Below are 25,987 nucleotides of genomic sequence, written 5' to 3' on the forward strand. Positions count from 1 at the left end.
AAAAATAATAATTAATAATTAAAATAAAAAATAGTCATCTATAAAAGGTATAACTGGAAATTAGTCTACAAACCTAGTACTAAATGTGCCCATAGTAAACTAAACAGAAAGTATCTCTGTATTACTGGCAATTAAATCGTACTTTATCTTTAAATATAGTTTTTTTAAAGTATGTTGTTTAAAAGATATTTGTAAAATATATTTACATTTATTAACATCTGTGGCTGTCTTATGAATCTTGATTTGAGATCATTTATTTTAACTTAACTTAATATTTAATTCAAATGCGATTCTGCCTGTGAAAACACAGCTACAGCCTTTTCCACTTACTGTTTTACATAAAATCCTACATTATAAAACTTTAAAGAATATTCTGTGAAAATATAATCTTGATAGCTTTGATACTGACTGTGTCAAAAAGTGAACATTAAAGTGAAATCAATTATTGAAAAAGTTTTTATATTTTTGATAATTAGATGATGAGACTTAAGCCTGGATTTCACAGACAATCACTAATAATCATTTTTTTCCACATAAAATGTCAAGCATGAATCTTGTTCATAGCAACCAGTTCTGTTTTTCTGTTAATAGAAACCTTGTTTGAAACATCATGAATATTGAATGAATTTGGTGCCTTTTCCTCTTTAAAAGGTGGAGTCTATGTTTGCACTTTACTCTACCTCGTGTAACAGACTGGTATTTTACATCGCTAGGTTGAAGGAGGTCACATTGCTCTGCCAAAGATTAAACACTTTTTATTTACAAGTCAGAAACTTCTGACCCAAAGGAATATAACGACAAACATGAATGCTTGTGGGAAACAAGGTGAAGTCTACCTACAGCACCAGAAACATGCTGAGGTAAGGATTCAAGGAATGTTGTCATCTATCTTACGTTATTAAATACTGGAATTATGATAGATAGATAGATAGATAGATAGATAGATAGATAGATAGATAGATAGATAGATAGATAGATAGATAGATAGATAGATAGATAGATTTTATAATTTGGTTAACAGTTTAAAAAATAAATAAATAAACACAGGATAAAAGACAGGAATGTATTAGTAAGATATAATTTTATGCTTGATATTTTATTTTAAAATATCTCGGCATGCTTTCATCTTTTGCCATGACAAGTCGTATGACTGAACACTCTGGTCTAAAGTTATGTTCTGGTATGAGATGGATGGAAAGAGATTGCCTCTACAAGTTTAAACTTGGTGTGCAAACCTCACTTCATAACATGGCACATTCCATTGAAGAAAGACACACCTCATGACTGCACACTGGTGCTTAAGGCGCTGCCTTATACACACACATACGTACACAATACATGTGAGGTAAATGAGGGATGGGCTGAGTGAGTAATCCACCTGCGTCCACATCTCTAGCGTGATGTCACTATCACGTAAACTTTTTCATGGTTTCAGTTTTGCATTACTTGTAACACCAGTTTCATATTTTTGTGATTTACTGTTTTCTATATAATATCGTCCTACATAATTTAAAGAACATTTTGTGAAAATATAAACTTGATATCTTTAATATCTTGACTAAGATAATGTAAAAAAAACCTGAAATCAAACTTTAATGCTCCTAATATCACAGATTATAAGATTTTAATCTGGGTTTCACAGACAGGGTTACATATAAATAAAGATAAGTGAGCAGTACTGCCTTTTTAGGAAGAGTGTAATATTTTTATAAATATAATTTAATATTACTCATTTCTTTAATGCATTTAAAAAATAAATATTGTACCGTAAAATATTCACCCACATACTGTTTGCCAAACCATATCTGATCTTGTTGTGTGGAGAAGATTTTACAAAATATTTAGTGACTGACAATCTCACTACAAATTCACTTCTTATTGGGAATTAAAAGAGCAGCATAAGTGTTTTAAGGTAAATAATCCTTATGTGATCGACAGAAGTGGAAGCGATATTGGCTGTCCCTACATCCGCCTAGTCAGCAAGGCGTCGCACGGTTAGAACTGTCAGAGGCTGTTCCTGAACGATCGACTGTGGTGGTCAGACGAAATCCGGAGAGAAAAGTTGTACGTCTGTCCGACTGTGTGAGCGTTGTCAAACTGCCCCCTCATGCAGAGGCATGTCCGGGGGAAAACATGGCAGCCTTCTGCGTGGAGACAGACGTCAAGAAGCTGGTTTTTGCAGCGGAGAAACAAAGCTGTGGAGAATGGGTAAAAATAATATGCAACATCGCTTTTCAGGTAAGGTTTTACATTTTTCATTAAGATCCAAGTTTAAAAGGTTGTATACACATTACATGGTTGAGTGCAGGTTGGAGCTTATAATGCAATATGCAAGCATGTACATGTTGCAGTTCCTTCTTTTCTTCTATTAATCTTATTTGTTGTGATATTTCTAGAAACACAGTACTAGCGGCCCACAGTACAACCCTCTTATGGAGGACAACCAGATCTACATGTCTAGAGAACAACGTGAGTCCACCTAGAGATCAACTATTCTTATATTTCTAGCAAAAATGCTCACCCCTCCTGTATGCGGATCTGCTTCGTCTGTCATTTGTAATCTGAATGTCTTTTTAATTTTAGTTATCACATTCAAAGTGCTTGTGCTGCAGACCGAGGCGTCTGTTCGTTGCAATCTGAAAGGACAGTACTGGCTATTGGCTGATGAGGACATGCTGGTCCTCCAAGATCTGGAGACCAGAAAGACTGTAATGGAGTGGCCGTATGCGTTGCTGCGCCGCTACGGGCGAGATAAGGTCTGTAAAAACCATGATGCTAGAAAAGATCTTATGTATTCATGATAAAGATAATTTATTATAAAGTTTTTGCTAAAATTTGTACTATATTTTTACTATTAAAGGGACACTCCACTTTGTTGAAAATATGCTCATTTTCCCGCTCCCCTAGAGTTACATTTGATTGTTGACATTTGACTTTGAGCATAGTTTAGCATAATCCATTGAATCTGATTAGACCATTAGCATCGCAGTCAAAATAACCAAAAAGTGTTTTGATTTTTTCCTATTATTAAATGAGATATTACGCAGTGCCAAAAAATATTCCCCTGCTATTGAAAGTTACCAAGGGAACTATTTTCAGGTGGTGTGGAATATCATTGCACCTGCTGCAGCCATGGTACAGCAGCATTATTACGCCAGAATGAGAGTCTAGTTCCTAGTCATATCAACCTATAAAATCTCAACTTTTATTTTCCGTCGGTCTTAGTACTTAGTACGATGTAACTACAGAAGACACCAGTTTTAAATAGGAAAAATATCTAAACACTTTGGTTACTTTAAGTGCAATGCTAATGGTCTAATCAGATTCAATGGATTATGCTAAGCTATGCTAAAAGTGGTACCGCCAGACCCAGAGACAGGCTGAATGGATTCCAAAAGAAAAAAAATCTAATGTTAAACTTTAGTGGAGTTGGAAAATGAGCAAATTTACAAAGAAAGTGGAGCGTCCCTTTAAGTACTGAAAGAAAGTAATACGCAGGCACTCATGCAGCAGTGATTTTGCACCCTTCTAGGAACTTGGTGCTCCTGTATAGCTCAGTGGTAGAGCACCGTGTTATCAGCGCAAAATGTCATGGGTTTGAACCCAGAAAGCAAACATACTGATGATAAAATGCATACCTTCTAATGCACTGTAACTCGCTTTGGATTAAAACCCATTAAACTCTGCGGACCCGCCAGCGGGTCCAATATTGCATTATCAAAAAAAACATTTAAATAAGTTGTGGAGCCCACTATTTTCTGTAAATAACACAATTTTTATCAATTTACTTCAAAGTATGTGGGTGTATGACTCTTTTAAATCCAGGCATGCCAAATTATATTGCAGAGCATAAGTAGAAAGTGCAAATGTAAAGTTTATGTTAAATCAGAAAACAGTAGTTTTTCTGACTGCATAAATATGTGACTCTGATGTTTCTTCGTCTTTTCCATATAGATGGTGTTTTCTATAGAGGCAGGGCGGCGCTGTGAATCAGGACCTGGGACGTTTAACTTTGAGACGAGACAAAGTGATGAGATTCTCCACCTTATCGAGTCGGCAATTCGCCAACAGAAGTGTCTGACGGTTACCGGAGGCAAACAGTCACCGCGCTCACCACGTTCTCGTTCACCTCGCTCACCCCTGCCGAAACGTCCTGAAAGTTACCCTGAGAGCATCGGCAGCCCTGACAGCAGTGAACTAAATGAAAGTCTGTACTCTAAATCAGCGGATGCTCTCTGCTCGAATATCTATGCCAATCCATTACATAAAAAACCTGCAAGTCCTGTTGGCATACCAGAACCTGCATATGCGAAATCGTCCGATTCTTTAGGCTCCTCTAAAAGCACGCATTCGGATCCTGGTGGCGGCCTGATTGAGCCTGTGTATACAGATCCTGCTGTTTTAATTGGCAGACCTGAACCTGTGTATGCACAGCCAGCAGAAATCTTTAAATCCCAGTCTACTACAAAGAAAGATCAGTCCACAATCCAGTCTAGCCTCCCGTTTCATCATCAGGATGATTCAGAGCCAGTGTATTCTGACCCCGCTGATGTCATTCGCTCATGCCCAAAACCTAACAATTGTGTCTGTCCCAACCCTAGTGACTCAGTGAACTGTCAGGTTGCAAAGGCAAAATCTAACAATGGCAAACACCAGGAACCGGTGTACTCTGAGGTGTATGATCATTTCAAACTAAACTTGAGTAAACAAACAGACCAAACGATCGAGGAACCAATTTATAGCATACCTGAGGTTGTTACAAACCAAAGCAATAACTCTCCATTCAAAAGCATGCCTGATGAGGTGACAGCTATCTACAGCACAATTAACAAACCACCCAAAACACCTCAGCATCTCAAAGAAAGGAACCTGTGCCAAACACCGGAGATTGTCTGTGAGGACCTTGGAATGATTTAATCAAGCCTATCATAGACCTTCACAAGCATGTGGGTCTTAATTGTGTAGCATGTCGTTTTAATATAAAAAATATTTTTTATTTTATTAATTTATTTATTCATTCTAAATGTAGTGGAATGTCATCAATAAAAGTCTTGTTTTTTGGTCAATTTCTATTTGAGTAACACTGTTACACTTCATGCTAATTCCTATAGCTCAGCTGGTATAAGCATGGTGCTAACAATGCCGAGTTCTCGTTTTCAGCTCCCTGGGAACAAAAAAAATACATGTAAAATATATGTATTCCTAGAATGTACTGTAAGTTATTAAGCAAGTGATAATGTGTACATTCATCTGGGTGTAGTCTTAAAATAGACCCTTCACCTCAGGATAAACAAGACGTAATTCCCATGTTGGGGTTTATTTTGCCAGATTGATGCATATTATGACACTGCGTGGCTACTTGCCACATGAGTAATAAAAATTGGATGTGAAATATTGTTTTGAAATATTTTATTAGCCCAATTGTAACCAATTTTAATCTTGCATGAGAAGATTTAGAGGAGTGATACATTAAACATATAAGTAGTACCGGTCAAGAATGACTGACCCCTGCTGAAAAAAACAGCATCAAACCAGCATGGACCAGCATGGGAATTATGCTGACGTCAGAGGTTTCAGGCCAATCACAACGTACAGATTAGCTGGCCAATCAGGGACACATCGCTTTTCAAAACGATGAGTTTTGTACAGTCAGGGTTCCCCCACCATAGTTGACTTCAAATTCAAGGACCTTTCAAGGACTTTCCAGGTCCACTACCCTCAATTTCAAGGACTAAATGTGGGGACACATTTCAAGTGAGAGCAAGTTACATCATGTTACCTTTTAAAATACATTACAGTTTCCTTTCGAGGGAGTTCACGTTGCATCACTGACTGCGGTGACACTTTGGGTTATGCCTTCAGGGGTATGTGCGTCTGATTGTTTATATCAAAGAAGCCAGGAAGTATATCGCTATCTGAAATATTGCCAAAGACTGCATTACTGGGAGGCAGGAAGTATGGCAAGGGAGATGCAGCGTCTTGTTCCCTTCTCAGGGAACAACAGTTACATACGTAACCAGAGACGTTTTCATGTGTTAAACACAACTATGCAAAAAGGCATTTTGGTATGAATCAACATTCACATACAGAAGATATAAGCATTTAAAGCGCACAGTTTATTCATGGGAATTATGCTGGTCTATGCTGGTTTTGTCCTGTTTTAGCTGGTACTGATGCTGGTTTGGTGCTGGTGTCCACTAGCAAACCATCACCAAAACACAACATATGCTGGTCTTGCTGGCATGCTTGTTTTTCCAGCAGAGATGTGCAAAATAATGTGTTTTTTGCACCATAACCCTACTGTAAAATCCAGCTAAAACCAGCATAAGCTGGTGAGCTGTTTTTAGCTGGTTTGGTTTTAGCTGGTATTGCTGGTGTAGTGAGCTGGTCTAGCTGTGTTTTGGTCATTTTTTAAGCTGGTCTAGCTGGACTTAGCTGGTCATGCTGGACGACCAGCTGACCTACCAGCTTGTTTGCCAGGCTGGGAGAACCAGCTTAGACTAGCTACTGCCACCTTAAACCAGCTACCAGTTTATGCTGGTCTTTGCTGGATTTTTCAGTAGGGAAACCACGCGAACACGTTGTATTATACCAAATTCACAAAATACCTTTGTTTTAAGAAATCTAGAAAATCTATTTTCTTAAAGCAAAAAAAGAAAATAAAAAAATATTTCCATTTTGAATTAGCGGATTACTCACAACCACGCAATCCGTTCAGTACTAGATACATCAGAGGATCCGCGTGCGCCGTAAAACAGTCATTATGGCTTTTACGTCACTACTACTGACCGGAAGTGCTGAAAGATGTCAAACCCAGACAAGTGATTCTCTCATCCAGCAATATTTACAGAATTATTTTTTTAAATACTGTACATTTTGCAAAATTTTCGCTTAGCGCTAAAACCACTGAACGTTGACTGAGACGCGGTGCGAGAAACTAGAACGTTAACCATGGCAAATCGCATCGCTTTCCAGACTCAGTTAGCTTCCATTATGGAGGTGCTGGCAAACGCTGCCGTGGCTGAAATATGTAAGCTGGTAGACGACGACTACGCCGTTATTAGCCTGCAAATGACTCAATGCCAGCGTGAAAACAAAGCCCTGAAGAGAAAACTTCACATCATGGAGCTTAAGATGGCACGAAGCCATGCAGAGAGGAGAACTGGCTCTCTGAATCGAGCTAACAGGGTTCAAGTGAACGCCGCTTTGTCAGAAAAATACAGGAACCAAACAAACGGTGTGTGACGATCAGGCATTATATGATACCCAGTAGTGTGTTGTATCTGACAAAATAATAACCTATAAAATGTGTTTTGTTGCTTTTTCCTTGTTTTTACACAACCCGTAGTGTATGAAGCCCCGTTTAACACAAGAATGTGGAGAGGCGGAGGGACAGACGCGACTGTTCCGCAGACGCCTGTTACAAAAAATAACAATACGGTAGGTAAGCTGTTATCTTTTTACCACAACTGTAGTGCAATAAACAGTTGTCGTTTTTTAAAACATTTTATGTATTAATAGTGTATCTCACTAAATATTTAAATGACAGGGATGTTGTTCCCAAGTGCCATCCAAAATGTATTTCTTATAAATACAAAAAAAAAAAAAAAATACACTTTATAAAAATTTGTAAAAACGGACTACATATTTTTATTGAAAATAATTATTAACTTAAATAAAGCTGCATTTAATAAGTTAGTACTTATTATAATTTAATTATATATTTTTTTATATTTTAATAATAATAAATACATTTAACTTCTTACACCCTGAAGCTATTTTGGGGATTTCCGCCTGGATTTGGCCTACCCAATTTCAAAAGCATCCCATACCCACATGCAGAGGTTTACATACAAAAGTTTGGTATCATTTTACAGGTAACCCTTTGAAATTACATAAAACACTGTTAAAAGTGCTCAACATGGTTGTATGTGATATCAGTCCTCTAATAAACACAAAAATAAATAGGCGCTTTTTGATGTTTTTTTCTAAAGTTTTTATTTGAAAGTATATAACTCTGGCCCTGGGTATCTCAGGTCCCTGCAGACAGTTTTGTTTGATTCCAGCAATTGTCAGCTTACAGAGGAAAAAGGAATTTTTTCTCTATCATAATCTATGCAAAAGTTATTTCACTCCAACTGAAGGGAGGAATAATACGCTTATGGTGTACAATTTCTGCCAAAAAACATTTGAAGTGCTCCCATAACCACATACAGTGGAATAAATGCAATTTCTTTATATCATTTTAAAGAAAACCCTTTGAAGTTACATAAAAAGCTGCTGTTTGTGACAAATATTGTTATTTATGTTGTTTTTCATATGATGAAACACCAAATTTTCTTTTTTATGTTGTAAACACTGTCTTTGATAGTGAATAACTCTGGTTCTGGGTGCTCTAGCAGACTGCAGACAGTTCTGGTTGTTAGCAGCAGCAGACAGTAAACACCCAAAAAAAGAATGAACTCTTTAGCATGTCGCATTCAAAAGTTATTCTCATTTTACTAAAGGGTGTGAAAATACATTTTTCATATAAATATTAATTTTTTGTTTTGCACATATAATAAAAAGCTAGGGATTAATTATGCACACAACCAAAGAAAATGCTGTGAATGGACTCATTGTTTAGAGTAGGACCTAAAATAAAAGATGGTGTATCATTTGTGGCTATATGTGCTATCTGAGGCAGTCCACACTCAAGTTTCACATATGTTTACAAAAGACCATTTTTTACCTTATTATTCATTCAGCGATGGTTGGATATGTGTTGATATTAGAACAAAAATAACAATGTAGCCTTATTCCCGAGAGTGAGAGCTTTCATTTGATATAAGACTTGCCCATGTTTGTCATTTTTGAAAAATATGAAATATGTAAATATTAAATGATATAATAAAATATTGGGGGGGTGATAGTGTAAATTAAGTGTAAATAACTTTCTTACAGTAAAAGATGTGTCAAAGTGATGCATATCTGCAGAAAGTAGAGACTCTAAGCTTTCAAACAGTATCTCATATGTGTTACTGGGGTCCATGACGGAGCATCAAAGATTAAAAGAATATTTTATATTAAGTAAAAATACGAAATTCTGGACCCGGGACAGGGTCCTCAGGGTTGAAGAGGTTAAAGGGATAGTTCACCCAAAAAAAAAAAAATTCTGTAATCATTTACCGACTCTTACGTTGTTACAAACCTGTATATTTTTTGTTTTGATGCACACGAAGGAAGATATTGTGAGCTCCATTCACTTCCATAATAGGAAAATAGAATACTATGGAAGTGAATGGGGCTCTCAATTGGTTGGATTACGGACTTTCCTCAGATTATCTTCCTTCGTGTTCATCAGAACAAAGAAATGTATACAGGTTTTTATAACATGAGAGTAAATGATGCCAGAATTTTTATTTTATGACATACCACTTTAAAGCTGGGCACCGATCAGGGGAGCATCCCCCCATTCAATGCTTGTCACAACCAACTTTTCTGCAAAAACTCCTCAATTGTGTGGTGTCATTTTGATTATTCTAATGTTGCTGAAGATGTCAGATCCTCCCTGATGCTCTCATAGAGGCAAGAACGATCAAGATTCGTAAATATCGAACATGTTTCGTACTTACAATTCTTGATCGCGCTGCCTCCAATGGGATATCCGCAGATATCCGCAATAGCCTATGAGAGTGAGCAAGCTACAACCAGATGTAGCTTGCACTTCAGCGGAAATATGACAGCCACAAACATGTCGCGAAAGTGAGAAAAGAAATCGACTTATATTGCCACAGTACGAATGCCTTTGTGATGTGTCGTGCAAGAACTATCATAACATATTTATTTTTCTTCTGAAGTCATGTTAGGTCACGTATGTTTCACATGTATCTTCTAATAAAGTGTGTGTGCAGGGGATTACAATGTTTGAAATAATTAGAAAATGTATGTGCCCATGGATTTAAAATTGGGTAAGAGTTAACCCGGGGAAAGATACACGCGTAAAGTAACCTGCAATTTATTTGTTTCAAACAGAGACGGTGATAGAGAGGTTAAAGTTACGTATTGCAGCTACAATAAAAAAATCTAAATTAAGAATAATACTTAAATTTGACAATTTATAGACGTATATGTATCTTGACGTGTAAAATTTTTCCATTATAGGCAGAAGATCCTGTAATATCTGAAGTAGACACCGTACTGATAAAGGAGGAGATGTTTGAGGAAAACCAAACACAGCAGAGATTGTTCATCAGCGATGGTAAGTGGATGGAAACACAATCCTTGTATGCCATAAATCCCTAAATGTGATGTTAATTGATGATTGAATTATTCAGTAAAAAAGTTAGGTTACAAGCAGTGCTCATCCTAATACCGTCTCAACGCTGTTTCTCTTTCAGGATTAACCCAGACTCTAGCGGCTAAAGAGGCAGATTTAGGTGATCCCAAAGATGATGATCAGGTGTCTGGGATGCAGCGACATACTTTGGAGGTCAGTGGATCTGACACGCTTAAATCTGAGCCAGAGTTTGACAGTGTTAAAGGGATATTCCAAGAGCCCATAGAATTACATGCCGAAGCAAAATTTGAATTGAATGGGAAATCCAGTCCTATGAAGGAATATTTAATGCAAGGCAGTGACAATGTAGACTTGCGGCAGCCGTCTTGCGCGTACGTGAGCAACGCGAGGCCGGCTGAGAGCCAGTCCACAGGCCCTGTACGGCATTCAGAGGTCATAGAGGTTGACTCTGCGGATGAAGAAGAAGAAGAGGTTTCTGTGTGGGCTAACAAAACAGCACGAGGGAAAAGCCAGGCGTCGTTTGTTTATCCACATTACGGGATGGAGGAACATCAGGATAGCAGGACCTTCATGCCTTCCTCCAATCCGCCCCTGGTGTCAAGTGACTTTGTAGAAGTAGCATCAACATCTTCAAAAATCCAGGAGATCCCAGATGTCGGCCTCGACCAACAGAGAGCATGCCGGACAAAAAATGAGAAACTTTTTGCCTGCACATACTGTGGCAAAGTTTTTAACCGTCCCAAAAAGGTGGTGATCCACCAACGGATTCACACGGGTGAGAAACCGTTCAAGTGTAACACATGTGGGAAGCTTTTTGCAGAGGCAGGAAATCTGAAAAAGCACCAGAAGGTCCACACGAGAGAACGGCCATGTAGTTGTTCCCTGTGTGGAAAGACGTTTGCATGGACACGGAATTTTAAAATCCACCAGAAGAAGTGTCATTCTTTTATGTTACTAACAGATGAACAGGTACCTTTAGGAGGAGCCATTAACTGATTTTAATGAAGTTTAGAGATGATATCAATGCACAAGGTATCAACCGTATCCACCATAATCTCTCTTTCTCTTTGATGAAATGCTAACTGTAATTATTACACAATTTGTGTTGGATTTCCCGATGTGGGTATGGGTCACCCCAAGGACATTCCGTGGTGTCTGTAATTGTGAAGCAACTTTGGTGTATTTAACATCTTGAACATGTTTAAATAAACATTTCTGCTTTTCACATCATGTGTTCAGTATTTTTGTTTACGATAAAGTATTTTAAATCCTCAGTTCTTCATGTATTTTCTTTTAAAAAGCAGTACATTGTAATCACGCCAAATATTAACTGCAGAAAACACAACTTTTAATAAATCATACACTCAACGTGGTGTACATACAGACCCACAATTGTTTGTAAAAATAAAAAATTGTACAGCATTATAGTGCATTTAAAATGTGTATAGTAGTGATAAATCTAGCTTTCCTCATTGTCTATTCAAGATTCCCTACTTATTCAGATGGTCTTTATATTCCCATAAAGTCCCTAATGTTCCATGCACCGGCGAGGGTCATGTTATAACACAAAGCCTTGTTTCATGTGTTCAGCAGCAAAAGGAAGATGAAGATGAAGAACCAGACAAATTGGTTCTAAAGGAGGATCTGAACAACCAGTGGGAAGGAACCCAGAAACAAGAGCCCATCATTGTGCATGATGGTGAGTTAAGGGCCGCAGATCCTTTAGAAAGGTGCTCTGTGCTAATAAGCCACAGAGATGGTAGTTACTTATAAATACGTGTTGTATAAAAATGACCAAGTGCGCATTCTCTTTTATTTCCTATGGTGTAGTGGAGTCAGATACAGAAATTTTTAGTGGGAGACTTTCTACCTCACCAATACAAAGCACAGTGGCACTTGGAGCAGAGGTTTGTTTGTTGATTTATTGATAAAGAAAATGAATGTATCCTTTTTACATAGATTAATACATTTACTTATACGTGACCCTGCCTGTAAAGCAGGGGTGGGGAACCCTGGTCCTGGAGGGCCACTGTCCTGCAGAGTTTAGTTCCAACCCTAATTAAACACACCTGAAAAATCTAACTCAAGTCTTCAGGATTACTTGGAAATGAAATTCAGGTGTGTTTGGTTAGGGTTGAAACTAAACTTTGCAGGACAGTGGCCCTCCAGGACCCAGGGTTCCCCACTCCTGCTGTAAAGTCTCATTTCGGGGCATCAAAGTTTGATTTTAATAATTGTTTTCACTTTAATTTTAATCTTTGATTGAATAAAGATTACAAGGTTATATTTTACATAGGAAGATTTTATGTAGAAAACAGAAAAAAAATACTTTAAAAGGGTTTTTGCAGGCAGCGACACATATTTATATATGTTTATTGTAAATGCAGTGTTATTTTGTTCCCAGCTTGTAGATTCGGATTTTTCCCATTTGAGGGAAAACGGACTCGACAGAAGTCAGAAGACTGACATCTCGCCATCAATTGAACTACAGATACAGGGTAACTTAGTAGTAAAGAAATTATTTTAAGAAAATTGAATTTGTTTGGTTTAATACCTTGCTATATACATAAGTACATAAAAGATAGAAAACGCATTGACCATCTTATATTATTGATAAATAAATAATGTTTACTTAACTTAAAGAGTACATATCATGAAAATCTAACTTAGTTTTGGTAAACCATTCTCTGCAAGAATATGAAAAAGTAGAGCATTGAAATTTGGCTCCCCTTGTGATGTCAGAAGGGGATAATACCGCTGCTTAATCTGCACTATTCAACCACGGCAATGCCATTTAGTGTAGAGATCAACTCATTTGCATTTAAAAAATCCACATTTTTGCTCACACCCACAAAGTGGCAATTTTAACATATATAATAAATGATCTATATGGTATTTTGAACTAGAACTTCACATACGTACTCTGGGGACACAAAAGATATAATTGACATCTTAAAAAAAATCTTGTGAAATGTCCCCTTTACGTTAGGGAGGACCATTGTCATGTAATCCAACCAACCTGCGCAAAGAGATCAGTATATATTGTTGTTCTTCACCTCTGTCCCCAGACAGTTTTCCAGCATTTTTATTCCCCATTGCCTGGTATGTATTCTAGGTAATGAGGGGGTAGTTCAACCTAAAATTCGCTCCCAAAATATACTTTATACATGTTAATGCGAATTCACTAAACCATACTTCTGGTCATACAATGTGTTTTACAGATGTTATGGAATGTAGTCCAAGTAGTTCCAAGCAGTACCGGTACCACCAATCAGCTGTTGGACCCAGCAAAGCTGTAACGGGGGAAAAGGCATTTTACACAAACTCAGGACACAAGGGTGCCGTGCAAAGCAGTACCTTACCCACAAACCAGCCTATGCTTAGCAGAGAAAGCACGACAAGCAATACATCAGGAACAGACTGCTCGTTGTATGAAAGACCTGCGGAACATAGAGGTCGCCTCACACGTTGGGCTCCCCAGACCTCTACCTCCTCCATGCATTCATCCTGCTCATACACAACAGACTCCAGCCAAGATCAAGACTGTATGCTGGTTCAATCAGAACCTGTATTGTCAGTCAGAGGTTCAAAGGCTGGACCACAGTCTACACGAACCCACGGTGTTAAAAGTGTAGATGCGCCAGAGGGGTCCATCAGGGAAAACGAAGCGTGGAATCAAAGTTTTACTTTAAGGCAAGCCCAAACCGAACCATCAGGCCACATCAGTAGGCCAGAAGGAGTTCAGACAGAAACTACAAGTACGACAAATCCCTCATATTACAATATGGGTGCCCAAATGATGTCTAGTTATTCTCAGCCTGGTTTTTCTCTCGCTGGAATGAATCTTCAACAGCACATAGAGAAAGGGAAACGAAAAGGCTACATTTGTAAGTACTGTGGAAAGGCCTTTCCTGGAATGTCCAATGTTGTGGCCCACCAGCGGGTTCATACAGGGGAGAGGCCGTTTAAGTGTGATATCTGTGGGAAGCTGTTCACAGAAGCAGGCAACCTTAAGAAACACCAAAGAGTTCACACGGGTGAAAAACCCTACACGTGTAACCGCTGCGGGAAACAGTTTGCCTGGATCTGCAACCTTAAAACGCATCAGCAGTCGGCCTGCTGTGGAGGAGTCTAAAGACACACTGTATCTGATGGCAACGCAGAGCTTCCAACATAATGCCTTTTTGCAGATCCAGCGTTGTTCTGGATCTAGTGCTATGATGTTGATAACCATGTTGATGGGCTAGATCTAAAATAAAAAGATGATTTAGTACCTGATTTTACAGGAAACAATAAGTTTTACTCTACCGTTTCCATGAATTGTAATATTTAAAAGGATCAGCAGGTGGTGCCCGAGCACATAAAACGGAACGTACGTTCGTGTCTTTTTTTTAATATTCGCCTTTAATTTATGTCGACATACAAATTTGACAGTGTTTCAAGATTCCTAAATTTAATACGTTTATAATAATCAAATGATGCTATAATGACTGAACATACATGTAATAAGCGTATTCGTCATCAGCCCGGCTAGCTCAGTCGGTAGAGCATGAGACTCTTAATCTCAGGGTCGTGGGTTCGAGCCCCACGTTGGGCGAATGTAATTTTTCATTTTTTTCTAACTGGAAGTTAATAGAGAAAACTTTTTTACTATAGTCCGAACTACGAAGTAGACCAGTGTTTCCACGGGTACGATAATTATCGTATTTGTGCCATAATTGTGACCTCTGTACGATCAATAATGACAAAAACCCCATAATGTACGATAATTTCCACATTTTGTGACACTTCAAATGGTCGTTGCAATCATATGGCTTTTATGCTTACTGATCTATCTGTTGATCCTACGTCTACCTACCTTAGTCGGAGAATCAAAACAACTGAAAAAAAGAGTCATTCTCATGGTGTACTTGACGAGGATTGGCCGAGAAGACATAACGTAAGAAAAGATGCAGTTGTGGCAAGAAGGGAAACAGCAACTGCCGAAATCACGAAATATCGCTGAATGAACGTTGTTTTATCATAATCCTACCCCAACCCTAACCCCAACATCCCGCGAGATTAAGGCCATAACTGTATACCTTCTAGCCAAAACCAAGACATGGTATTTGCATTCTCGTCACAATTAGTTATTTATCTACTTGGAAAATCTACAGGCTATTAAAAGTTGTTTGTCTAGATAAAATAGCTGTATTCTGATACAGATACAGGGTAACTACATAGTAAAGAAAATAATTTCAAGAGAATTAAAGTTGTTTGGTTTAATTCCTTGCTTTATACATTTACCTTAACTAGTAGTGAAATACATAAAAGATAGAAAACGCATTTACCGTCTTATGTTATTGATCAATAAATTACGTTTATTTAACAAACGGTAAATTTGGGAGGAGCATGGCCATGTTATGTCGTTTCGTAATATACGAATAAATATAACCTTCTTTACACTACAAGTCAAAGAAGTGTACAAACGAATTGAAAAGTCCGTAAAAATGTATCTTGGTAGAAAACGCTTAGCAGAGGATGGTTTCGATCCATCGACCTCTGGGTTATGGGCCCAGCACGCTTCCGCTGCGCCACTCTGCTACTGCTGCCACATTGGTTGCATACTTTCACGTGTTTGGAGCGTGTATGTTGGTTATATAACTAAACACTGAAAATTGTTGGTTTCTTTTATCATTTATTGCCAATATAACGACACTTAAAATATTCGAGGTATGTTATTATATCAGTGTTTCCCAAACGTGTTCCTGGAGGCCAACACTACACATTTTCGAACTGTTTCAACACACCTAAAGTTAACTTACATCCACTCTTCAGCACCTTCGTTAGTAGAGACTGGAAAATGCCGTAGTCAGATGTGGGAGACATCCAAAACGTGAACTGTTGATGTGCCCCCATACACAGGACTAGGAAACTCTGCAATACAGAACATTTTCAATGCGAAAAACAATCGTTCCCTGACCGGGAATCGAACCCGGGCCGCGGCGGTGAGAGCGCCGAATCCTAACCACTAGACCACCAGGGAGTGATAGCTGCGATATGAACACGCATGTAATTATTGCTCTGTTAGCGATTTATATACGTGAATTCAAAGAGAAAATAAAGTTGAAGAAAATTTTTTAATTCTATTTTAATATTGTGTAGGTAATCGCTAGTTATGATGATTGAAGTCTGACGTACTGTTCACATCGATAAGAAAATCAGACAGTCTTTTTCTTGTACTGATATTATTTACTGATATTATTAACAAAAATGACAAAGAATATCCAAAAACAAATAATATTGAACAATAATTAAATTATTTAGGTCTTCTTATATCTCTTTTTGATGGGTATGGGTACAACAATGATTATTAAGAAAAAAATGCAAATAATTATTTACATTTTCAGGAATTTTTTTTCTAAGACATTTTGAAAATAAAGTCACTTTCTTTCTATTCTGTCAATTCCAGTTCTCACTTCACTGGATGTTTTTTCTCTTTACCTCTCTCTCTTCTTGCTTTTCCACAGTTTCTTCGTTTTCCACAATGTTGTTTACATTTCCCTCTCGTGGTCCTCCGTTCTTCTTCTCTTTTAATACACATGGCAGGCAGCTGACCAGGAAAAGGAGACAAGAGAGACCAAGAAGAGAAAGCACAGATCCAGTGGCAATCTCTATTTGTCTATCAACAGTTTTCACTTCTCTTTCTTTCTCGGAGTCCTCTCCAGGAGAAAAGTACACTGCACTCTCTTCATGGTTGGGGATCAGAACTGCCTGCTCCAAGTTATTTCTTTTCAACATATCATTTCCATCATCACCAACATCATAATCGCTGGTGGAATTGACAGTAATTTCATCATCTTCAAAATCCTCATACAGATTCTTGTTAGAGTCAACAAGCATATCAGTCACATCGAACATCTCGAAGTTAGATTCCTCGCTTTCTATTGACCAGTCGTCATTGTTCAGATTTACCCTTATCCACCCAGAACCTTTAGCCAATCTTCTTGTTTCACTTCCTTCTTGGATAGTGTCCAGTTCAATGTGGTTAGATACCGGTTCACAGGTGGTGATCAGCAGCTCAGCTTTTACGAGAGGTCCTCCACCATCACCTTCTGCCAGGATGCGCTGGAATGGCACAGGTGTCACGGTAACCACAGAGTCAGCCATTGAGGAGAGCCGGAGAGAATAGGGAATTCCAGTAAAGGCAGACACCAATATGGCGGTGTCATCAGAAAACTGGATCCAAACACTGATAGATGCTTCCTGAAACAATAGAGTGAAAAAGGTAGGGTAAAATGTTAGAATATAATTATGGCTGCAAGATATATTGGAATTACTAAAATATTGCATTGGTTTGCAATAACTAAATGATTTTAATACTTCAAAAACTTATGTATAGTCAAAGTTTTAGGCCAATGAAAAAGCAGAGTGACTGGCAAGATGCAGTGAAAAAGTCACAATGAAACAGAAGTAGTGATTATTTCCCCTTAATGACGTATATCCGAGTGAAATGCTCCTGAAATTAGAAAAAAAGAATGAATTCTTCCATTGAGAATTCATTGGATTGTTGGAAGTTGGGTTAAGTTGCTATATCTTTTCCCAGGCCCCACCCTCATGCCATTCCTCGTGAGCGGAAGTAAAGAATGATTGTTTCGAGGAGAGGAGGAAAGTAGCGTTTTGAGGGCACATTAATTTTTTAAAAATAATGAAGCTCACAAATAAGTCATTTGTTAAAAAGATACCACAATATTCCCAAATACTTTTAAGTTTTTAATTTCAATTTCATTGTGACATTAAATGTGTTTTATTAAATAAATAAATTGATTTCGCAGACTCAAAAATGTATCGTATCGCATATCAAATATTGCATTATTTAGCAAGCATGTTTAACCGCATACCTAAATTTTTCTTAGTATCTTGCATCCCTAAATAAAATTTACTTACTTGCCCATGATTGTAAAGTGTGTTGTGAGCATTGACTGTTGCTGTGACAATAGAGGGATGAGATGGGCTGGAATTAATGGACAGGCCAAGCCCTCCCACCAACTGAACAGTGAGGTCACCAGAAGTGACGGGTTCAGAGGTCACAGTAACATCAGCACTTCCAAGTACACCATCCCACTGACTTGATATAACCTTACAGAAAGAGATAAAGAATGAAAGAGTTAGGGGAAGAAATGAGAAACCAATAAGGAACCTGTCTTTTACCACATGTTATCTGCACTGTAAAAATTGTTGCACGTAAATTTTTTTGTTTATTCAACTTAAATTTACAAATAATTGTAACTTTCTTGTTGCTATAAATTATAAAAATAAAGTTGAATTAGCTTGTTATTTTAACTTAATTATTTACAATTTATAGCAACTCCTCACAAGTCAAGAAAGTTGTAAAATTAAAAGTAAAAATGTAAGTACAACAATACAATTTTTAACAGTGTTGGCTGCGCAAAACAAGAAATGTTTTTTTTATATTCAGATACCAACATATATTGAAGTAATTCCAGGCTTTAAGCCGACCAGATGCTTCTGCTTATCAAAAGCCGCAATGTGTGGGTTTTCTATCCTCAACCAGTCCTGGACAAGTTCAGTCACATCCACAAACCAATCAGGTGATCCGAGCATGTAGGTCGGTTGCCCTCCCTGAGCTCCAGATTGGGCACTGAAACGTGCCAAAATCTGTATGGTGGATCTTTGATAAACTGGCATGCACCTACACATGATCGGAGTTGGAGAAAGAAACACTGTAACATCATTTATCATTGCGATTCTGCTGTATGAGCAATTTTTCAGGGAATTGCTATAACATACAGTACCTGCTCTCACTGTAGTAGCTCCAGCCACTGATGGGACTTAGGACAGAGTCGGAGAGAGACACACGGAGAGGAACCGCAGGAGCCCACACAGCCAAGCACAAAGAGCCACTGAATTTTCCCAAAAAAAACTCCACCTCCACACAAATGCTGCCTGTTCCTGATTCACTTCCATCCACAAAAAGCACAGAGCAGTCATGAGACACCTGTCAGGGAGGAAAAGCGTTATTAGGAGGGGGACACTGAACTTTGAGAAAAAGTTGTGTAGTGGATTCGTACACTTTAAAAATGATGTTAAATCAACATATATTTTATGTTACTTTAACTTGAAAAATTAAGTTAAACAATTTCAACTTGTTATGTCAACTTATCACAAGTTAAAACTTAAAATAGTAAAACAAATTGTTTTAAAGGTGGAGTGCATGATTTTTGGAAAACACTCTGGAAAATGAGTCTGGCCGAGTATCAAAACACACTTGCAGCCAATCAGCAGTAAGGGATGCGTCTACTTACCGACATCGTAGCCTGGGTTGCGTATGTGGGGTGGTTCTATCAAAAGAAGGTGCAGATTCTATTGGGGTAGGGGCGTGTTTGTTAAGGTGATTCCAAATGTCAACATTGGCTTTCAGAGATCGTGCACCCCAAATTTAAGTTTACGTTGCATTTTTTTCACCTGGCAGGTAGAGGTAATTTATACCTTAATTATGTCTTCATTGGCTGATTGACACTTCACGGCGGTGGTCACATCAATTACTTTGCCATCCTGGCCCACTGCTATGACAGTGACAGGAAGTGACACAGGATGACTTGTTAAAATGGCGGTGTTGATAATAGTGTTGCTCTGCCAATGTAAGAAAATTAAAACATCACATACTGTACGTAAATATTCATATACACTTATATGATTTTGTACAGTTCCAAAATTATAGGGTCTACACGTCTATAAACTATAAACTTTATTCACCAACTCAGGAAAAATATATTTACATATCATGTAAACATTGGCAGACACTTTTATATCCATAGCGACGTACAGTGCATTACAAAGTACACATCTATTTACTATGTGTGTTCCCTGGAATCAAACTCACAACCTTTTATGGTGCTAACACTATCATTGAGCTACAGGAACACAGGAACTGGTATTGTGATTTATTGTAACACATATCATGTCTGATCACTTATTTAATTGAACATCCTTATGACATACCGCTGTAATGGGGGCGATCCCCACCAATTCTCTGTCGATAAAGGAGAAAGAGCTTGTGGCTGCCCTTTGTGGCAAAATTGCAGACTTGCGACCGAAATACTCCACCCACCAGCTAGCGGTGACAGTCATTGCTACACCAAAGCCTCTGTGTAAACCATCAAGTGAGAGACACGCTACCTGATTCAAAGCAGAGGACCTGTAGAAAGTAAAATATGAAATTAGCAAGAAACAGCATGCACACACCTAAAGACAATAACAGATAAACATTTTATGACATCCAAGTAAGTTGCCCTTACCCAGTATAATATGGAAGACTACCAGTCATGTGGCTTATGATGGATATAACATCATATTTTGAACCTGTAGTCTTCTCTAGGTTAACGGTCCACAGGTCGAAGTTTGTGGCTGGGTGGACCTCCAGAGACAACAATCCTTTTTTTAATTTCAGCCTAAATGTGAGAAAATTGTGAATAGTAATTTACAATAAATACTTAAAGGGGCACTCCACTTTTTTGAAAATATGCTCATTTTACAGCTCCCCTAGATTTAAACATTTGTTTTTTACTGTTTTGGAATCCATTCAGCCGATCTCCGAGTCTGGCGCTAACACTTTTAGCATAGCTTAGCATAATCCATTGAATCTGATTAGACCATTTAGCATCGCGCTCAAAAATAACCAAAGAGTTTTGATATTTTTCCTGTTTAAAACTTGACTCTTCTGTAGTTACATCGTGTACCAGGGGCGAAAATCTCATCTAAATGTTGGGGGGGACAATAAACATAAAATTTTTCAAGAACAATTTTTGAAGGGGACACCAATAATACAGGCAAAATTGTACTTGCAAGGAAATGGGTACAGATAGAAAACGTTTCTCTTTCTCTATGAACGGACGCAAATTTAATTTTAATACATATGAATGCAGAGGTGAAAAGAGTAATAAAATTTTCTACTTAAGTAATAGTAAAGTTACTTTAATAATATGTTACTTAAGTAAAAGTAAAGTTACTTTAATAATATTTTACTTAAGTAAAAGTAAAGTTACTGGTCTAAAAATCTACTCAAGTAAAAAGTCATTTTAATTTTAAGAGTTACTTTTTTACAGCGGGGAGAGGTTTCTAGTATAGTTCACAAAGGAAGGATATATACATCTCAAACTATGTTTTTAATTGTAAACATCTCTACAATTAAAGTGCAATAACAAATGTTAATAAAATAAAAAGCTTTTTATAACTAAGAAACATTTATGGAATTATTTAATGATTTTTACAGGTGAGTTATGCACTTTTGAAGCAAAAATAATATGAGGTCAGCAGCTAGTAAATACAATCATTATATGAAGGTTGTAATTGATGTATTGCTGGTAACATACATTGTTATTAAACTATATACATAAATGAACATATAATGAGATGAGTGGCATGGCTATACACTATACATCCTTTACACGTTTATTAGCTCCCAGACCTGTGTACCTGATGTCTTTCAATCTATCTCTCTCGCGCTCTCTCTCTCTCTGCAATGTCTAATGATCTGCGCATTCTCGAGGACGTTCTCAAGTTGTTTGACTTGACGCGAAGCTGCTAGACCTCGGAAGATAATGCGCATGTATTAAAAATGCATCGTGCAAATTAGCGGTTAAACACGGTCGGCAATTCTCAAACTCCGTACTCAAGAGCATGAACCCTACCTGAATGAAACAATCGCTTTGCGTCAATGGCCAGGGGTTTCTTTCGTAAGAATTGAATTGAGGGTCTGCATTAGCCTGCGCCTGTCTCGTCCCTCTCCATGGTTCTTTTTGCGCGTTCCCCCGCCCATCAATCAATCATCCGACCGTGGCGCGTCTTTATCACCTTACTTTTTTATTTATTTTTACTCAGTAACGGATATGATTTAACATGTAGCGAAGTAACCAACAATACTTTAAACATACTTAAGTAAAAGTAAAGTACAGATTTTAAAAACTACTCAAAGTAAAAGTACACAAAAAACTCAGTTACAGCAAGGTGAGTAAATGTAATTTGTTACTTTCAGCTCTGCCTCACCTCTGCATGAATGCATAAAAATGTTTTCTTGATCGTTTATCTGCTTCTGTTCTCAGAAAACGAAATATGTTCATGTTTATATGTCAAAATAGTCCAGTTTTAAAACATATGAGGATAAACTGATAAGTGATGGGAAACGTTGTATTGTATATAGCTTATTAACGCGTCGGCTCCGTACACTTCTCTACCACCGGAATGTGTGGTGGTGAGGTAAAAGGGGCGTGGGCAGTGGACCAAACCACTGTGAGGCAAGGGAGGGGGAATCCAAATATTTAAAACGTTTTTTTGTTGTTGCTCCGTTTGCATTTGTATTGTTTCACTTCTTACACAACTAGTTTAAGTATTATAAATCATTAAATTATTTTCAATACACATATTCTAATGATAATTTAGGGGGGACAACCCTCAGATAGGGGGGGTCCTGTCCCCCCCGACCCCCCCGGGATTTCCGCCCATGATCGTGTACTAAGACCGACAGAAAATTTAAAAGTTGAGATTTTCTAGGCAGATATGGCTAGGAACTATACTCTCATTCTGGCATAATAATCAAGGACTGCCCTAACATGGCTACAGGAGCGCAATGATATTCGCAGTGCCCGAAAATAGTCCCCTGCTATTGAAAGTTACTATTTTTGGCTGCTGTAAAATATCATTCCGAAAATCTTTTTTTTTTGGAACGCTAATCAATGAATTATGCTAAGCTATGCTAAAAGTGGTACCGCCAGACCCTAAGATCAGCTGAATGGATTTCAAAACAGTAAAAATCAAATGTTTAACGTTATGGGAGCTGGAAAATGATAATATTTTCAAAAAAAGTGGAGTGTTCCTCTAAAATGTGATTAGTTAAGTCATAGCAATGTTACCTAACAATCAATGACTCCACATTGATAGTTTCTCTCAGGTTTACTGAGACTCTGACTGGTCGTCCCACACGTATTGGACCTTTGCTGTAGAGAATCAGCACATTGGAATCCAGCCATAGTTTCTCTTCCGCTTGTCCATCTAAACATGCACAGCTCTGCTTGGTTTTGTTTGTCTCTTTCCTCTCTTCTTCAAGTCCCACAGGTCCAATGTAGTGCAGCTGCGTCTCTGACCGATGCAGTCCAACTTTGAGGTTTAATGCGATACCGTAGGAGGAGGAATAGTAAAGATGAATTTTATTAAGCGCGATTCCAGATTTGTCCCTGATTCCTCTTGGCATATATTGATGCCGTTTCCCACGCTTTCGAGAACGGTGTCTGCTCAAGTGTCTTTGCTGGTAAGTCTCGTCCAGGTTTGACTCAACGTTCTGGTCAGTTTCAAACCAATCATCTGGAAGCGTCAAAGTAACCACACACAGGGCAAAAGGTGGCTGTAAAAAGAAATACAAAGTGGATTCTGATGGGAAGATGACATTGTTGCATGGCATGGTTCGTATCTGCAGACAATTTTTCTTGTCCTGTGCCTGACCCAGCCTATTACGGCGTCTTTAAAACAATAGTTGTCATAACTTCATTAGAAATGTCATAACTTTATTAACAGATTTTGGCAGCGAATGGTTTAATATTATTAAATGCTTAATGGTCTGATCTGCCATATTTGTGAAAATGAAGCCTTTACGATGCATTTACAAATAATTACCTTATGTAAATTGGTTTTATTTTAACATTATATTAACCTGGGTTTAAATGACTAAAATCGTTCAATCTTGTATAAATTTCTTTGTTCAACAAAGGAAGATAGTTTCTACGATGTTTGTAACAAGACAGTTTTAGAGCTCCATTGACTTCCATGGTATTTTTCTTACTATGGAAGTCAATAGTGCTCCTCCTTCCTGTTTGATTACAAAATTCTTCTTTGTGTTCTGTAAAACAAAGAAATGTATACATGAGGGTGAGTAAATTATGACAGAATTATCATTTTTGGGTTCACTATCCCTTTATTATCCCTTTTCATTGTTGGAAAAATTTTGAATGACATGCGGGTGAGAAAATAATGTCAACCTTTAGGTTTTGTTGAGTTTTATTACCCCAGCAGTACCTGAGTGATGCAGGAGGCTTTCTGCTCTTCAGTCTGTTTAAAAGCATGTAGGGTAACACACGTGCCCTGGTTAGGATCACCCCTCATGTGAAACAGCACTCGCACCTTAAACTTTTCTCCTTGATTACCATCAATGTCTTTTACAACAGTTTTAGATAGGAGCGATGCAGTGAGAGATGGAGATAATGGAGGAATGGGTTCAGACATCATCTGGAGATGAAAAGAAGTTAATAAGCAACAGATTCAACACACAAATACATCCCAAAATGTGTCTTTACAAGTACCTGAGCGATGGTGTAAGAACCAAAAGCAGCGTGGAGAAGAGGTTTGGAGGCAGTTCCTGAAGGAGGCACGAGTAACAGGGACTGGGTGAAAGAAAACGGGCTGGAGTTGGTGAAAAGAAGACCCAGATCGGCCTGAGAGAGGGGCAGAGACTGCCACTGGGAGGGTACGGTTATCCGGACTGGGAGGACAGGGGAGGAAGGTATGTGACTTTGGGCTTTTAATGGAATTAAGAGAAAGCAAAAGTTGGCGATTAGTTTAGTAATAATTGCTTTGTTGTATAAGAAAGTTTTCTCAGTTTAAATGAAAACTAAACTTTGACTTTAAAGCACAGATGGAAAACTTTAAACTTTTTTTCAGAGGAGAAAAAGGTTTTTGCGTGGCAATTTAAAATTATTATTTTGCTAGATTTCGCTAATATAACAGAAATATGTCACAATGTAAAAAGTGAAAAGTTGGATCAACCTAAAAAAAAATACTTCAATTTGTAACACTAAAAAAATCCACTTAAAATTTTACTTTAGTTTCACCTTAGGTGAATAATGTAAGTTAAATAAACTTATTTTTTAAGTGTTACCAACTGAAGTAATTTTTAAGTTGATACAACTTTTAACAGTGCAGTTTTAAAGGAAAACACCACAGTGTTTCAATATTTTACTATAGTTTACCTCAATTTAGATGAATAAAAACATACTTATCTTTTTTCAATGCGTGCACTTTTAATGCGCTTCTTGAATGTGTTAGCATTTAGCCTTGCCCCCTTTATTCCTATGGCTCCAAACAAAAGTTTTATTTTGTGCCGCCATACTTACTCGTGTAACTACTCAAGTAACAGTCTTTAAATAGGAAAAACATGGAAGTGTTTGGTGGCCTCTAAATTCATCCCTGTTTGGATCCTAAGGAATGAATGGGGCTAGGCTAAATGCTAACACATTCACGACGCGCTGTACAAAGATTAAAAGTACACGCATTGAAAAAAATTGGTATGTACTATTTAACTAAGTTGAGGTAAAAACATAGTGAAATATTGAAAAATTGTGGTGTTTTCCTTTAAAATGTTTGAAGGAAATATAAAAATAAGTCAAACTTACAAAGTACTACGAGTAAGTGAAGGATAACCAGCCTTACAGTATTAGACAGAGTCAGCACCTTCATAATACCCTACAATATAACAAACATTTTTTCCCTGCATTCAATAATAAACAACAAAATATGTCGTCATCTATTAAAATAAAATATTTACTCTTATCATAGCCATAAAAAAACTGATAAATTTACAGATAAATTTACATTCAAGATAGTTGAAGATTTTTTTGAGATTAATTGAATTGTAATTTAATTCATAAATTGCAATTATTTAAA

At 37.6% G+C, this 25,987-nt stretch overlaps 3 protein-coding genes and 2 non-coding genes across 9 annotated transcripts; 3 read left to right on the plus strand and 2 right to left on the minus strand.

The window, feature by feature from the left end:
* Positions 1-696: 696 nt before the first annotated feature.
* On the plus strand, positions 697-5,001 carry dok1a (docking protein 1a). The gene is made up of 5 exons (XM_065295595.2): positions 697-860; positions 1,939-2,238; positions 2,397-2,469; positions 2,584-2,756; positions 3,955-5,001. The coding sequence occupies exons 1-5, from the start codon at positions 804-806 to the stop codon at positions 4,915-4,917; spliced, it is 1,566 nt and encodes a 521-aa protein (XP_065151667.2). The 5' UTR covers positions 697-803; the 3' UTR covers positions 4,918-5,001.
* A 1,744-nt stretch (positions 5,002-6,745) lies between these two features.
* Positions 6,746-14,639, plus strand: LOC135746728 (uncharacterized). 5 transcript variants are annotated; one of them, XM_065265399.2, is made up of 9 exons: positions 7,098-7,237; positions 7,349-7,440; positions 10,015-10,036; positions 10,144-10,240; positions 10,380-10,471; positions 11,870-11,978; positions 12,110-12,186; positions 12,684-12,777; positions 13,501-14,639. In XM_065265399.2, the coding sequence occupies exons 2-9, from the start codon at positions 7,352-7,354 to the stop codon at positions 14,412-14,414; spliced, it is 1,494 nt and encodes a 497-aa protein (XP_065121471.1). In that variant the 5' UTR covers positions 7,098-7,237; positions 7,349-7,351; the 3' UTR covers positions 14,415-14,639. The 5 variants fall into 5 exon arrangements, with proteins under 5 accessions (XP_065121469.1, XP_073670371.1, XP_073670372.1 ...); XM_073814272.1 differs by having other exon boundaries at positions 7,101-7,235; positions 7,344-7,440; XM_065265397.2 differs by lacking the exon at positions 10,015-10,036 and having other exon boundaries at positions 6,746-7,237.
* A 164-nt stretch (positions 14,640-14,803) lies between these two features.
* trnak-cuu (transfer RNA lysine (anticodon CUU)) lies at positions 14,804-14,876 on the plus strand. Its single transcript has one exon. It is a non-coding gene; the product is annotated as a tRNA-Lys (tRNA).
* A 1,356-nt stretch (positions 14,877-16,232) lies between these two features.
* Positions 16,233-16,304, minus strand: trnae-cuc (transfer RNA glutamic acid (anticodon CUC)). The gene has a single exon. It is a non-coding gene; the product is annotated as a tRNA-Glu (tRNA).
* Positions 16,305-16,643: 339 nt separating this feature from the next.
* tmem132a (transmembrane protein 132A) lies at positions 16,644-25,780 on the minus strand. Its single transcript, XM_065265338.2, has 11 exons — positions 25,717-25,780; positions 24,628-24,842; positions 24,344-24,553; positions 23,188-23,675; positions 20,578-20,730; positions 20,282-20,477; positions 19,769-19,912; positions 19,075-19,277; positions 18,746-18,971; positions 18,206-18,397; positions 16,644-17,524 (listed from the first exon to the last, which is right to left on the minus strand). Exons 1-11 carry the CDS (start codon positions 25,778-25,780, stop codon positions 16,739-16,741), a joined length of 2,877 nt encoding a protein of 958 aa, XP_065121410.1. The 3' UTR covers positions 16,644-16,738.
* Positions 25,781-25,987: the final 207 nt, after the last annotated feature.

This window comes from Paramisgurnus dabryanus, chromosome 4 (assembly GCF_030506205.2).
Source record: "Paramisgurnus dabryanus chromosome 4, PD_genome_1.1, whole genome shotgun sequence".
NCBI classification, from domain to species: domain Eukaryota; kingdom Metazoa; phylum Chordata; class Actinopteri; order Cypriniformes; family Cobitidae; genus Paramisgurnus; species Paramisgurnus dabryanus.

Excerpts from the sequence above, each read along its gene's own strand:
- dok1a (XM_065295595.2), top strand. The coding sequence starts at position 804 with ATGAATGCTTGTGGGAAACAAGGTGAAGTCTACCTACAGCACCAGAAA. Across the intron at positions 2,239-2,396 it reads TATGCAACATCGCTTTTCAG|AAACACAGTACTAGCGGCCC; the intron begins GTAAGGTTTTAC and ends TGATATTTCTAG. Across the intron at positions 2,757-3,954 it reads GCCGCTACGGGCGAGATAAG|ATGGTGTTTTCTATAGAGGC; the intron begins GTCTGTAAAAAC and ends TTTTCCATATAG.
- LOC135746728 (XM_073814270.1), top strand. The coding sequence starts at position 6,952 with ATGGCAAATCGCATCGCTTTCCAGACTCAGTTAGCTTCCATTATGGAG. Across the intron at positions 7,441-10,143 it reads TTACAAAAAATAACAATACG|GCAGAAGATCCTGTAATATC; the intron begins GTAGGTAAGCTG and ends TTTCCATTATAG. Across the intron at positions 11,979-12,109 it reads GCCCATCATTGTGCATGATG|TGGAGTCAGATACAGAAATT; the intron begins GTGAGTTAAGGG and ends CCTATGGTGTAG.
- tmem132a (XM_065265338.2), bottom strand. The coding sequence starts at position 25,780 with ATGAAGGTGCTGACTCTGTCTAATACTGTAAGGCTGGTTATCCTTCAC. Across the intron at positions 18,972-19,074 it reads AGCTACTACAGTGAGAGCAG|GTGCATGCCAGTTTATCAAA; the intron begins GTACTGTATGTT and ends GATCATGTGTAG. Across the intron at positions 18,398-18,745 it reads CTGGAATTACTTCAATATAT|GTTATATCAAGTCAGTGGGA; the intron begins GTTGGTATCTGA and ends TCTTTCTGTAAG.